Source organism: Nannospalax galili, unplaced genomic scaffold, assembly GCF_000622305.1.
Source record: "Nannospalax galili isolate Female #2095 unplaced genomic scaffold, S.galili_v1.0 scaffold315, whole genome shotgun sequence".
Lineage (NCBI taxonomy): Eukaryota > Metazoa > Chordata > Mammalia > Rodentia > Spalacidae > Nannospalax > Nannospalax galili.
The window spans coordinates 1,393,570-1,406,686 of record NW_008336851.1 but is presented as its reverse complement, the minus strand read 5'-3'; the positions used below and the strand labels follow the sequence as shown (position 1 = coordinate 1,406,686).

The following is a 13,117-nucleotide window of genomic DNA, read 5'->3' as shown; positions in this document are numbered from 1 at the left end:
ACAATTGAATTTATTCTTATAATTGTTTTAATAGCTTTTGTATAATCTTCATCACTATTATGAGATATAAAATGTATTTATCAAATCTGTAATCCTTATGCCAAAAAATCTGAATTACTGTAATATTTTGTATATTGTTAAAACTGTAACTTTAATTGTAAAAAAAAATTTAAATAAAAAAATATTAAAATGAAAAAAAAAAAGGAAGGAAAGAACTAAAACCAGCATTTTCAAGTTTAGGTACAAATGACTGAATTGTTCATTTCCCAGTATGAATATAACAGCTTAAAATGAAGGTTTGTATTTTTGAGTAGGAAATCTGAGTAACATAATACTAAACCCAGGATTAACCAACACTCTAATTTGAAAGATACTAAAGAGATTTGCAGTTGAGGAAAGGTTGGAAGACAGAAACACATACAAATATTTACTTCAAACAAGTGTGATTAATTATGAGATCTTGGGCTACCTTCTTTTCCATAGATTTTTCATGTGTACAAAGTAACAGTGCCAACCGTACTGGATGCAGTGAAGCTTGTGTCCGTTAGTACAGTGTGCTTAGAACCCTCCTGGGCATGGTCCACATTCCTTCCTTATCAGCTCTGTATTACTATTGCCCTATCTGTCTTTTCTCCAGTGAAACCAATCTGAGGGTCTTATGAATGAATGACAGTCATGACGAACACGTGGTAGAAAGAGCAATGGTGTAAAGCTCAGTGAGCAGTGATTTTTGACAAATATTTATGTTACCATGTAATGAATTTGTCATTACTTTAAAAATGTTTCATATAGAAACACTTTTAAAGTTCTCAGTTTTCATTTCTAGTATAGTAAATGTTGACAGATAATAGCCTACATGGACAGTAGCCTTTTAGAGTCCCTCATAATTTCTAAGAATGCAAAAAGTGTCCCAATACTAAAACTTTTGACGATTGATAATAGAAATCTGTATGCTTTAAAAAACAAAAACAAAAACAAACAAACAAAAACTATGACAGCATTGGAGAGACGGCTCAGCGGTTAAGGGCACTGACTACTCTAGCAGAGGACCCAAGTCCAATTCCCAGTACCCACACGGCAGCTAACACTCATCAGTAACTCCAGTTGCAGGGGAATCTGGCGCTCTTGTCTGGCCTCCACGGCACTGCTTGATACGGGTACACTCACATAACATTCAAGCCTTACACTCATACACGTAAAGTGAAAATAAAATTTTTTTAAATCATGACAGAAAAACCTGTGCATACATGAGCCAACTTAGAAGCAATAGTCTGTATGGATTAAAAATGAGTTTGTAGGAAACACAGGAATCAGGGCTGCAAAGCTTGCTCAATAGAGAGTCTGTGGCCTAAGGCAAAGCCAAGCAAAGCTGTCTTGATTTCTCCTATAGAACCTCATTGTGCTTTATGCAGTGCCAGCTTAGTCAGCGCTCTTTGTCCTGTACAGCCAACTCCGTATTTGGAGACTGTCACTTGATCAGCGCAGACCCTGGTGTGTGGTGGGTTCCAAGCAGAGGTCTTGCTATTGCAACCCAAACTCAACATCTCTCATATGTCTGCAGAGATTTATAGCTACAAGTATTTAAAGAAAAGAATACTTGGAATTACTCTGGTAAGCATAGTTATCTCCATTTAGCAATGATGAAATCCGGGTCCCGGTACTGTTCCCCTGGTTGCCCCAACCGTGAAAATTAGAGCTGTTACTGGAATTCAGATCTCCTGGCAATGCCTAGAGTGATGTTTCAGCCACTGCAGTCAAGGTGATCTTATGCATTTTACTTAACGATTGGTGTTTACCCAGGAATGACAACCTTCCTTGCTAGTGACAGCAATGCCCTAATTTATCATTACATTGTTTGTGATTTGTTTTATTTCCTTTTGTTTCAGGGAGACATATTTTGGCAAGTGAAGCATTCAGCCTTGGCATTCTGGATACAGTTGTGAGGTCAGACCCAATTGAAGAAGCAATCAGATTTGCCCAGAGTGTTTTAGGTAAACGATGATTTAAAAAATAACACAAAACTAGAAATAAGCCAAGTGTGCATAAGAAGGAACTCCTTAAGTATCTCATGGGACGTCCACGTTGTAGAATGTGGCCAACTTAAGAATTACGTGCTGATATGGCATACTGTAGTGAAAAGAGCAGAATTTTTACGTCCTTCCCAGGGCTTTCAGACTGGTGATGCTCCTTTAAGAGTTCCACTAGAACTCACCTACAGTTTATTGGTTTGCTTATTTGTATGGAGATTGTGTGCCCTGAGGAAGAAGGAGAGGCTAAAAATGTCCAAGAAATCCCTATTACTGTCCACTGTGTTGTCAGCTCCCCCAGCCATTCCCAGTGTATTTAGGAGGAGCGTTAGGCTCCAGGCAGAAAGGTCTGCATGGTGGCAGTGAAGGTTCAGAGTCATTCCAAAGCATTCACTGAGAAGGTCTTTGGCTGACCCTGGCAAAGACCACTTTTTCAATCACCCTTTCTGCCTGGTCCGGATGGTTGCCGGTTCAGCGTTTCAGTGTCGGAACACTTGTAGTACAAAGTCAGGTATTGTGGGGGATGCTGGCGGCTCCCGAGGAGAGTCAGCAAGGCCTGCAAGCTAGAAGTCTCCCTTGCTGCGCTGCCTCCAGGGCTGCTGCTTCCGGTCTGCAGGGGGCTTCTAGGGAGCACTGCCTGTCTTGTGCGAACTCACTAGCTAACTCTGAGCACAAACTGCCTGCAGTGGAGACTCCTAAACCAGGCTTTGAATTGGCCTCAAGAAAGACCCAGCTCTGCCATTCACACTTCTGGCTTTAGTTTGAAAAGGCCTCAGTTTTTATAGGAAATTCTCTCCTTACCTAGTTTCTCTAGATTCTGCTTTGAGACTTAAGTTACTTCAAGAAAAAATGAGGGGGCTAGAGAGATGGCTCCGTGGTTAAGAGCTACTGGTGCTCTTGCAGAGGACCTGAGTTCAAGTTCCAGCACCATATGTTGGTTAACAACCATTTATAACTCCAGTTCCAGGGGTTCCACACTCCTCTGAGGGCACTGCACAACATGGGTGCACTTCCATACATGTAGGCAAAACACTCATACACATAACATACAAATAAATCAAGGGGCTAGAGAGATGGCTTAGCAGTTAAGAACACTGACTGTTCTTACAGAGGACCAGGGTTCCGATCCTAGCACTCACATGGCAGCTAACAACTGTCCATAACTTCAGTTCCAGGATCCGACAGCCTCGTCTGTCCTCCATGGGCACTGCACAACATGGGTGCACTTACCTACATGCAGGCAATGCACGCATACACATAAAATAAAAAAAATAAAATATTAAAAATAAATAAATAAAAGGAAATAAATGAGGATCACAGTCCAGTATGCTTATAATATGGTCTGGTTTGGGGTTTTATTTATCTCAGCTTTATAAAATAATTATAAACATTAAATTTTGAAGTGTAAGAAGTTTAAAATTGTCGCAGTCCCAGCAGTGTGCATCATTTGTCCACTTGGTGGTACCCTAACATTGAGGCATCATCTGATTTAAAACTTGATAAATTACATATGGTTCTGGCTTTGGAAAGTTATATATTACTATTTTAAATTTTAATCGTGAAAAATGGATGGAGATATGTAAAATTTCTTGTGATATAAAAATGTTTAAGGTGTAAATCTACAGTGTTGAGGATTTGCCTTAGTGATAGTGCTTGCTTAACATGAGTGAAACCCTGGGTCTCATCCCAGTTCCAAGAAGAAGAAAGTATATAAAATGGTACATAGTTTATAGTCCCAGCTAGTTTGGATTCATACGAGTGTACACAAAAATTATAAGGAAATAAAGACAAGTGAAAAAAATTCCACAGACAGTATTAAGGGTTTTTTGCTTTTATTGTGATTTGGGGGCCAGGGGGGCAGGAAGGCTTACTGAGAATAGAACTCTGGACTTTGCACATGTGTGACAGAGCTATGTTACCAGCCCTTGTTTTAATTTTTTCTAGCTTAAGATATACTAGTTTTCCCAAGTTTTATAGCTCATAATTGAATTTATTTTAAATTCTCCAAATAAATAGTAGTCCAGACTAGGAATAGTTCAGACGGTTCCCTAAGCTGCACTGATGTGTAGTTTATGCACAGTGAAATTCATTCGTCTTCGGTGTAGAGTTGGTGAGTGTTGTCAGATCCTGTTGCCCTGAGTGTTGGGTCCATTTTTAGCAATTCCATTTCTGTCGAAAGACTTTGGTCTTTGTTCATTTGGATTTTGTGGGTGCTTTCTATGCTCTTCCTCTCATCTTACCATTTGCTCTTTATAATTTATTTTTAGTATCTGTGAACATTTGCACAGCTATGCTTCCAAAGAGCGTGTGTGGACTGACCCTGTCTCACACGGGAGGCCCGAGCACAAATCTAATTTGAGTTTCCTCTTGATGTGCCACCATGGAGACGGGGGAAGGTTACCTCCCTGAAGCCCAAGGCGGGCAGCTGCTGTCAGTGCTTGCAGAGCCTCTAGCATGGGTGCAGCACATGGCATCAGGGTCAGAGGCCTTTCTGTCTGTGAACTGTAAACCACACTTCCAGGCTCTGTAGCCAGGCTGACAGTTTTTTTTTCTGCCAGCTTGGCAGAAAAGAAGAGAGATCCGCACCTTTGTGGCCTTCTTCTGAGTATGACCCACTTGTTTTGTCAAAAGGCGTGAGCAGGACTGAGGATGGAAGTGAACTGTAAGCCTATTTGAGCCGCTGTTTAGTCCGTGTCCTCCAAGTTTCCTCAGCAGTTGCCGAGTTGCTGCTGATCACTGCCGGTGTACCATGTAGGAACTGTACTGCTCTTAGCACCTGAGTACTTGCCAGAATCTGCAGCTGTTTTTGAGATGGAGCCTCTTTGCTCATGGAGCTCTGTGAGGCTGTATATCAAAGTCAAGTGTTGATTTTTTTTTTTTCTTTTCAAAAATCTGTGTCCTGTCCCTATCCTTAAACCTTTATAACTGAGTCTATGGCAGGCAATGGATATTTGAACTTCTCAAACTTTTCAGGGAAATCTGGGTGTGCTGTGCGGTTGAGACGCAGTTCCAGTTGTGGGGGAGCAATAGCAACTTTCCAAGGACAGGGTCCCGGGTCTGCCATGTCCCTGGTCCGGGCATGGGTCAGGCCACAGCCCTTACAGTCAGCCTCTTCCAAATGCGCCTCCACACATGGGTTCAGTCTCCATCTTCTCTGTAGTCCACTCTTCATTCGGCCACCCAGGAATGACGCCAGTTGTAGACCCTGAACACGTCTCATCCTTCTCTCTTAGGCTTTCCTCCCCCACAGTGAATTGGAATAACTCACTGGTAACAGAGCAAGTAGTGGGTACAGCTCATGATTCTCCAAAGGAGCAAGGTGAAGAGGAGCTACACGCTACTGAAAGCTGTTCTTAACATCCTGTGTAGGTCAGTTATGGCAAAACCTGTTCTTAGCAAGTCTGCAAGTACTTAATATTCATGTGTCCAAGTACTGTTCTTGCCTTTAGCTTTAAAAAACAGGATGAGGCTGGGCGCACATCTTTAATCCTAGCTCTCTGGAGGAAGAGGCAGCCAGCCTGGTCTACATAGTGAGTTCTAGGCCAGCTGTGGCTACAGAGAGACCCTGTCTCAAAAAGACCAAAAAGAAAAACAACAAAAAGAAAAAAAAACTCAAAACAAATAACCACAGCAGAATGAGACTGTAGAATGCCTGAGTGCACGTGATGCTGTCTGGGCAGTGTTCTTGCTGCCTTGGATGCCCCCTGGCACATCACTGGCGTGCTCATACGTCTCTTATGATGCATATGTCAGAAGCTCTAGTAGGTTTTCTGTGTAAATATTTGAAGTGTACATTTGTGATATCATGGTTCACTCTGGAGATGGTAGCACTTTTAGAGCACGTTATCGTGCAGCTGAGTTGTGGTAACTAACTTGTTTCACATTTACTCCACTCCCATGAAAGATTCCTTCAAAATCATTACAGCTGCCACACACTCATAACTAACTACGCCATAGGGAGGCAATGGGATGACTTTTGTCTCTCTGTAGATTTGCCTTTTCTGGACTTTGTTGTTATTATTGTTGTTGTTTTTCAATATATCTTATTGAATTTTTATGAATTTCATACACTACATCTTAAACATATTTATACTCCCTCCTTTATCTGCAGCCCTCATAACCGCCCCCCACCAGATTTCGGGCATTCTGTCTTTTTTGTTAAGGCCTATATTGTCAAGTTTGTGTCCTCATTTGTTCCTCGGTACGAGTTCATTCACTGCAACCTGGTTAACCTGTCTAGCATCATTCCCTTAAAGAAGACCAACTCTCCCTCACCCTGCAGTGAGCAGTTGCCAATAGTTCCTCAGCTAAGCTTGGGGATTCTTGCCCATTTCCCCAGTTCTATGCTGGGTTTTGTCTGGTTTAAGTTTGCATGGGTCTACTGCATGCTGACACCATTGCTGTAAGTTCATATGAGCAAGTTCTCAGAAGCCTGGAAAACTCTGTTTCCTTGTGGACATTCCTACCCTTGGCTCTTGCAATCTTTTGCCCGCCCCCTCTCCTGCAATGGCCCTTTAGCCCTGGGTGGATGAGGTTAAATCTAGGAGTCCCATCCAGGGAAATGCACTCTCCTGTTTCTTATTCTCTACACTTTAGCTATTTGTGGCCTTCTGTGTGCATCGCCCTGTGTTGCACAAGGAAACTTTCAGGCTGGTGAGAGCTGAGAGAGGCATTAGGATTCACTCTACCCCCGTTCCACTATGTTCTGTGAGCTTAGGTGCAGAGGTTGCATTGTAGATGTGTCACTTAGGGTTGGGCATCTCACAGACACTGATTCTCTTTGTGTGACCAGTTGTGGAACTCTGGAATAGTTTCCATCTATTGCAAAAAGAAGTTTCTTTAATGAGTGGTGACAGGTACACATGTCAGGGCAACCTGGAGCTCTTAGGGTGATCAGAAGGCCTGGGGCCAAGGCAGGGATGGTGTACTGTGGGGAGGGTCTGGGGCCAAGGCAGGGATGGGGTACTGTGGGGAGGGTCTGGGGCCAAGGCAGGGGTAGGGGTACTGTGGGGAGGGTCTAACTAGCTAGGCAGAGTAGGTGTTTGGTTTTTATTTTATCTTATTTATTTATTTATTTATTTATTCATTTATTTATTTTTTGAGACAGGGTCCTGCTCCTCTCTGGGGAGTCCCGTTCCTGCTTATTTTGGTTTTATCATACTGGGGCCAAGTAAACTGACATTGCCTTATAGCTTTAGAGGCCTGCTCATACTTTGGCTTATGGCCTTTTCCCCCATTTTAAAAACTACATCATTACCACTGGATTAAGCACCCCCATGTTGTACCTCACTGATTCTTATCAAATCACCTTTATCACAATTATTATTATATTTCACAGGGTAACCTCAGAATCTTGAGCCTGGATTATACCTGTAAACTCTCCTTCCATGTAACTTCACAGGATCTGAGAATTAGAACATGGGCATTTGAAGGGTGACATTATTCTGCCTTTCACTCAAATAATTTCTTTTCCGTGGTTCCTTATTTCTCTCTTAACAGTACCCTCTAAGGTACAAAAGTCTTTCATTTTCATCATGTCCAGTTTATTGTTTTCTTTTATAGAATACGGTTTTGGTGTTGTAGATGAGAAACTGGTGCCTAAGCCGAGGTCACAAAGATGTTGCTTTCTTTGTCTTCTAGAAATTTTTATGGTGTTTGTAGTTCAGTGGAATTATGATTCATTCTGTCAATTTTTATGTGTGATGCTGAATGAGGATCTAAGCTTATTTACTTTGTTTTGCTTGCACATATCAGTTATTACACTGCTGCTTTTTTTCCTAATCTTCCTCCATTAAATATTTGCCTGTATTGAAAATCAGTTCACTACATTTGGAAAGAATCATCAATGAATTCTCTTCCATTAATATGCATGCCAGTCATTACATTTCATCACACTTGTGTCTCTTCTAGGTGTTTCAAAGGGTTTGTCATTATTAGGGAAGGAATTTGAATCATTTTGAACCTAAGATATTAACTAGGAACTTTCCTCTTTGGGCTTACCGAAAGATTAATATTTAATCCATTATAAAGTTGTCTTGGCCTCAGACAGAACTTGGTAACAATGATACTTTAGATCTCTCAAATTCTATCCTATGGTATGATCTTACTAAGATACTAGATGTTGGAATTAGTGTTCCCTTAAATATCTTAATGTATATTATTTAATTTGGTAATCAGGTCCTTTTAATGCTAAATTTATTGTTAGTGTACCATGCTATTCCCTTCATGTGGTATCTGCAGAGCTCTGATCTTCACAATCCCTTTCAGACAAGCCTCTAGAACCCCGCAGAATAATGAACATGCCAGTTCCAAGCTTGCCCAACATGGACAGTGTTTTTACTGAAGCCTTCGCCAAGGTGCGAAAGCAGTACCCTGGCCTCCTGGCTCCGGAGACGTGTGTGCTTTCAGTCCAGGCCTCCGTGAAGCATCCCTATGAAGTGGGCATCAGGGAAGAAGAGAAGCTGTTTATATACCTTAGGAAATCAAGACAGGCTAGAGCCCTGCAGTACGCTTTCTTCACTGAAAGGAATGTAAATAAGTGGTCAACTCCCTCTGGAGCATCTTGGAAAACTGCATCCTCGCAACCCATCTCCTCCGTTGGAGTTCTTGGTAAGAACATTCTTGATAGAGAATTTCATTCATGCATGGTGTTTGTTTGTCTTTTTGAGACAGGGTCTCCCTGTAACCCCAGCTGGTCTGCAACTGGCTGTGTAGACCAGGCTGGCTTTGATCTCAGAGACCTGTGGCCTTCTGCCTCCTGGGTGCTGGGATTAAAGGCCTGTGCCATCACACCTAGCACTCCATGTTTTCTTTTAACCCACTGAGTCCATTTAGTGCTGCTGGTATGTGCATGGTTGTAGGGTTACTGGACCATGGGTAGACTCTCGGGGGCCTCATCCCAACAGCCACCAATTACCCATAGCTCCTCAGCTGGAGGTGGGACTTCCTTTCCTCCTCCCTTCTTCATGCTGGGATTTAGTCTGATTTGAACTTGTGCAGGTCTTGTGCATGGCAGCCACTGTCAGTTCATACGCACAACTGGCTTGTGGCATCCGTAAAACATGGCCCATTTTAAGTGCTGTCATTTGCTTAGGGCTATTAGGTGTCAAGTTCTTTGTTAAACATAGTACTCAAAAGAAATAAGAGGAGAGTGATAGAAGATACCTGATGCTGTCTTCTGTCTTCTGGTGGATGCTGACTTCTGGTGTCCATGACACAAACACATTTAATAAATAAATACTTTATAAGTACTTTAAAAAATACATTTGGGTTTATGTAGAGATTACATATCCTTAAGTTTATTGGACTTATTTATTGGTTTTAATAGCTTTGTGTGTGTGTGTGTGTGTGTGTGTGTGTGTGTGTGTGTGTAAATCCTACTGATCTTTATTTCCTCTGGAGCACTTAATGGTGCATAAACTATTCAATACATTTATTATTGATAACCAATCTTTCAGATATTTTGGGGGTTCTGATTGTTGTTTTGCTGTTGATTTGGTATTAGGGATGGATGCCAGGGTTTGATGCATGATCAGCGCATGGTACTGAGCAGCAACCTTGTCCCCAACACAATCTTTTAAAATGCTGTAGATGTGTTCTACTAGTGAATGTTTTTTCAGCTCCCAGTACCACTGAATCATTTTTCTTCCCTTTACTCTTAATTCACAGGCTTGGGAACAATGGGCCGAGGCATTTCTATTTCTTTTGCAAGGGCCGGGATCCCAGTGGTTGCTGTAGAATCAGACCAAAAGCAGCTGGAGGTTGCAAAGAAGCAAATAACTTCCAACTTAGAAAAAGAAGCATCCAAACTGCGGCAGAGTGGCCAAGCTTGGTCAGCACCCAAACTTAAGTTTTCCTCATCTATAAAAGAGCTTTCAAGGGTGGATTTGGTGGTTGAAGCGGTGTTTGAAGATATATGCCTGAAAAAGCAGGTCTTTGCTGAACTGTCAGCTGTGTGTAAGCCACAAGCTTTTCTGTGTACCAATACTTCAGCCCTGGATGTGGATGAGATTGCTTCTTCCACAGACCGTCCTCATCTGGTGATCGGCACCCACTTCTTCTCACCAGCTAATATCATGAAATTGTTAGAGATTATTCCCAGCCGATATACTTCTCCTGATACTATTGCCACTGTTATGAGCTTATCAAAAAAGATTGGCAAGATAGGAGTAGTTGTAGGCAACTGCTATGGATTTGTTGGGAATCGAATGCTGAGTCCTTATTACAACCAGGCACAGTTCATGTTAGAAGAGGGTAGCAAGCCAGAGGACATAGATGGGGTACTAGAAGAGTTTGGTTTTAAAATGGGACTCTTCAGGGTATTTGACCTTTCAGGGCTGGATGTGGGTTGGAACATTCGTAAGGGGCAAGGCCTTACCGGACCTTCATTGCCACCGGGAACTCCTGCCCGGAAGCGTGGCAATAGCAGATACTCCCCACTTGCTGATCTGCTCTATGAATCTGGGCGATTTGGCCAGAAGACAGGCAAGGGTTGGTATCAATATGACAAGCCGCTGGGTAAGAGTCACAAACCTGATCCCTGGATTTCCAAGTTTCTGTCCCAGTACAGAGAAACCCATCACATCAAGGAACGCTCCATCAGCAAGGATGAGATCTTGGAGCGCTGCTTGTACTCCCTTATCAATGAGGCATTCCGTATCTTGGGAGAAGGGATAGCTGCTAGCCCAGAGCACATTGATGTCATCTACTTGCATGGGTACGGATGGCCAAGGCACACAGGTGGGCCCATGTTCTATGCTGCCTCAGTTGGGCTGCCCACAATTCTAGAGAAATTGCAGAAATATTACAGGCAGAACCCTGACATCCCACAGCTGGAGCCCAGTGACTACCTAAGAAGGTTGGTTGCCCAGGGAAACCCTCCTCTGAAAGAATGGCAAAGCTTGGCAGGGCCCCACAGCAGTAAACTGTGATTCAGCCTTCTGCCTCATGTGTTGGCAACTGAGATAACACACTGAATTCAGTGATTCAATCCCCAATCCGAAGAGAGTGCTCAAAGTACAAATAATGATAATTATTATGGTTATGAGCTCATGATAAAAGCTCTCCTTTGGTGCTTCTGCCTCATGATTCTACCGTGGGATTTTAGGTCTGTGCTTCCTGTACTTCTGACCACTTCTATCGGGAAAATTCAGTGACTTACTTACTACCATAAGAGTTCTTCTCTTCTGAGTTTTTGCCTTGGGTGACAAAAACTTGTGCAAAATGTCTTTGGGGGTTGACAGTGTTTTCTAAACTCACCGTGGTGGTGGTTCTGTAACTCTGCAAATATACCAGATTACATTAAGTTGAATGGTTTAAAAATGAATTATATGGTATGTCTATAATGTCTCAATAAAATTAATAAAATAAATGAGGCTTTTCATCATATAAAACCAGTCTTCACAATATTTTCACCTTGGAAAAATATATTTTATTCATTATTTTCATTTTATGTGTATGAGTGTATTGCCTGCATGTGTGTAAGTGCACTCATGTCATACAATGCCCATGAAGGTCAGAAGAGGACATCAGATCCCTTGGAGCTGGAGTTACTGAACATGTGGGTGCTGGGAATTGAACCCAGATCCTCTGCAAGAATAGTCAGTGCTCTTAACTACTGAACCATCTCTCCATCCCCATATTTTCATCTTTTAATCCAAGCAAAGTCATCAGAATTCCTGATGGAGAAATCTCAGATGAAGAGAGTATAAATTTTCTATTCTAAAACAACATAGCTGGCTTTGGTGATACTATAATCCTATCAAGTAATCCTGCAAGTAAAGCAAAGGTTTTACTTCAGTGGTTCTGGTCTCTTCTTAATCATACCTGATTCTTCAGCCCCATCAGATTAGAACCCACAGATTCTCAATTCAAGATATCACATAAACAGCCCTGATAGTCTCCACTTCCCTTTGAAGCTTCACAAGCCAGGCATCCATTGCCTAAATTCTTTCAGTATAACTGTTTCAAGCTCCACAGAAACAAACTCTAAACACTGAATGGCTTTTCCAGCCTAAAGTTCCAAATGCTTCCACAATCCTCCCCAAAACACCAAAGTCAGGTCTGTCACATCAGTATCTCACTCCTGGTACCAATTTTTGTTCTAGTTTGTGTCTCCATTGCTGTGAGAAAACACTCTGACCAATACCAACTTGGGGAGGAAAGGGTTTATTTGGTTTACATCTCCCAGGTCACAATTTGTCAGGGATCCCAAGGTAGGAACTCAGGGCAGGAATCTGAAAGCAGGAGCTAGAGCACAGGCCATGGAAGAACGCTGCTTACTGACTTGCTCCTCTAGCCCCTGCTCAGCCTGCTTTATATATATAATACAGAACAACCTCTCCAGGGGTTGCACTGCCCACAGCGGGTTGGGCCTTCCCACATCACTCAGCAATCAAGAAACTATCCCATAGACATGGCCACAGGCCAGTCCAGTGGAGGCAATTCCCCAGCTGAGGCTCCCTCTACCCAGATGTGTCAAGTTGACAACTAAAGCTATTCAGCACCGTTATTTTACATTTTGTTTTTTTTCTTTAGCAACTAAGAAAGGGGAATTTAGGGGAGTTGAACAGGATTTTAATTACTACACTAGGAATTTAAGGTATTTCGATCATAGTATTTATTTGTTCTCTTTCACCTGCCTGAGCAAGTCCCTGAGGAGAGCCTCTTCCAAGTCGTCCTGAGGAGAGCTGGTGAGATGTGTCTTGAGAACATTTTGATTGTACTTAGGCTATTCCATTTCTCCCAGAGGATGCAGAAGCAGGTGCTATTTATAGTCAGAAAGTGGTGTCCTTAGGGTGAGGTTAGGGCAGAACCTCCTCTGAAAGGTAACTACACTTGGATTTCAGAGTAGTTGGAGGTCTTGAAGAGTTCTTTGAAAATACTGACACAGAACTGTTGACTGTTACCCGGTGTTCCCCTTACAGTATTAACTTCCAATTTTTAGCTATGTATATACTAGCCATAATTTAAAATATCTTTGTCAATTTCTCTTATACCATGCAGTGGGCATGTTCTGGAGAGTGGGCTGTAACTGACAATCTGCTTTAGGAAGCTACTTTAACAGTCCTATAATGTGCATCCTTTGCCAG

General features: G+C 42.2%; 1 protein-coding gene across 1 annotated transcript in view; it reads left to right on the top strand.

Annotated features, from left to right (window-relative positions):
- The window catches only part of Ehhadh (enoyl-CoA hydratase and 3-hydroxyacyl CoA dehydrogenase), a 39,095-nt gene extending 27,698 nt beyond the window's left edge, over positions 1-11,397 (top strand). Inside the window, exons 5-7 of the mRNA XM_008831324.3 lie at positions 1,887-1,991; positions 8,295-8,636; positions 9,696-11,397. Coding sequence (XP_008829546.1) covers positions 1,887-1,991; positions 8,295-8,636; positions 9,696-10,957 — 1,709 coding nt within the window. The 3' untranslated portion in view covers positions 10,958-11,397. The remainder of the gene's footprint in view (positions 1-1,886; positions 1,992-8,294; positions 8,637-9,695) is intronic.
- The last annotated feature ends 1,720 nt before the right edge of the window (positions 11,398-13,117 follow it).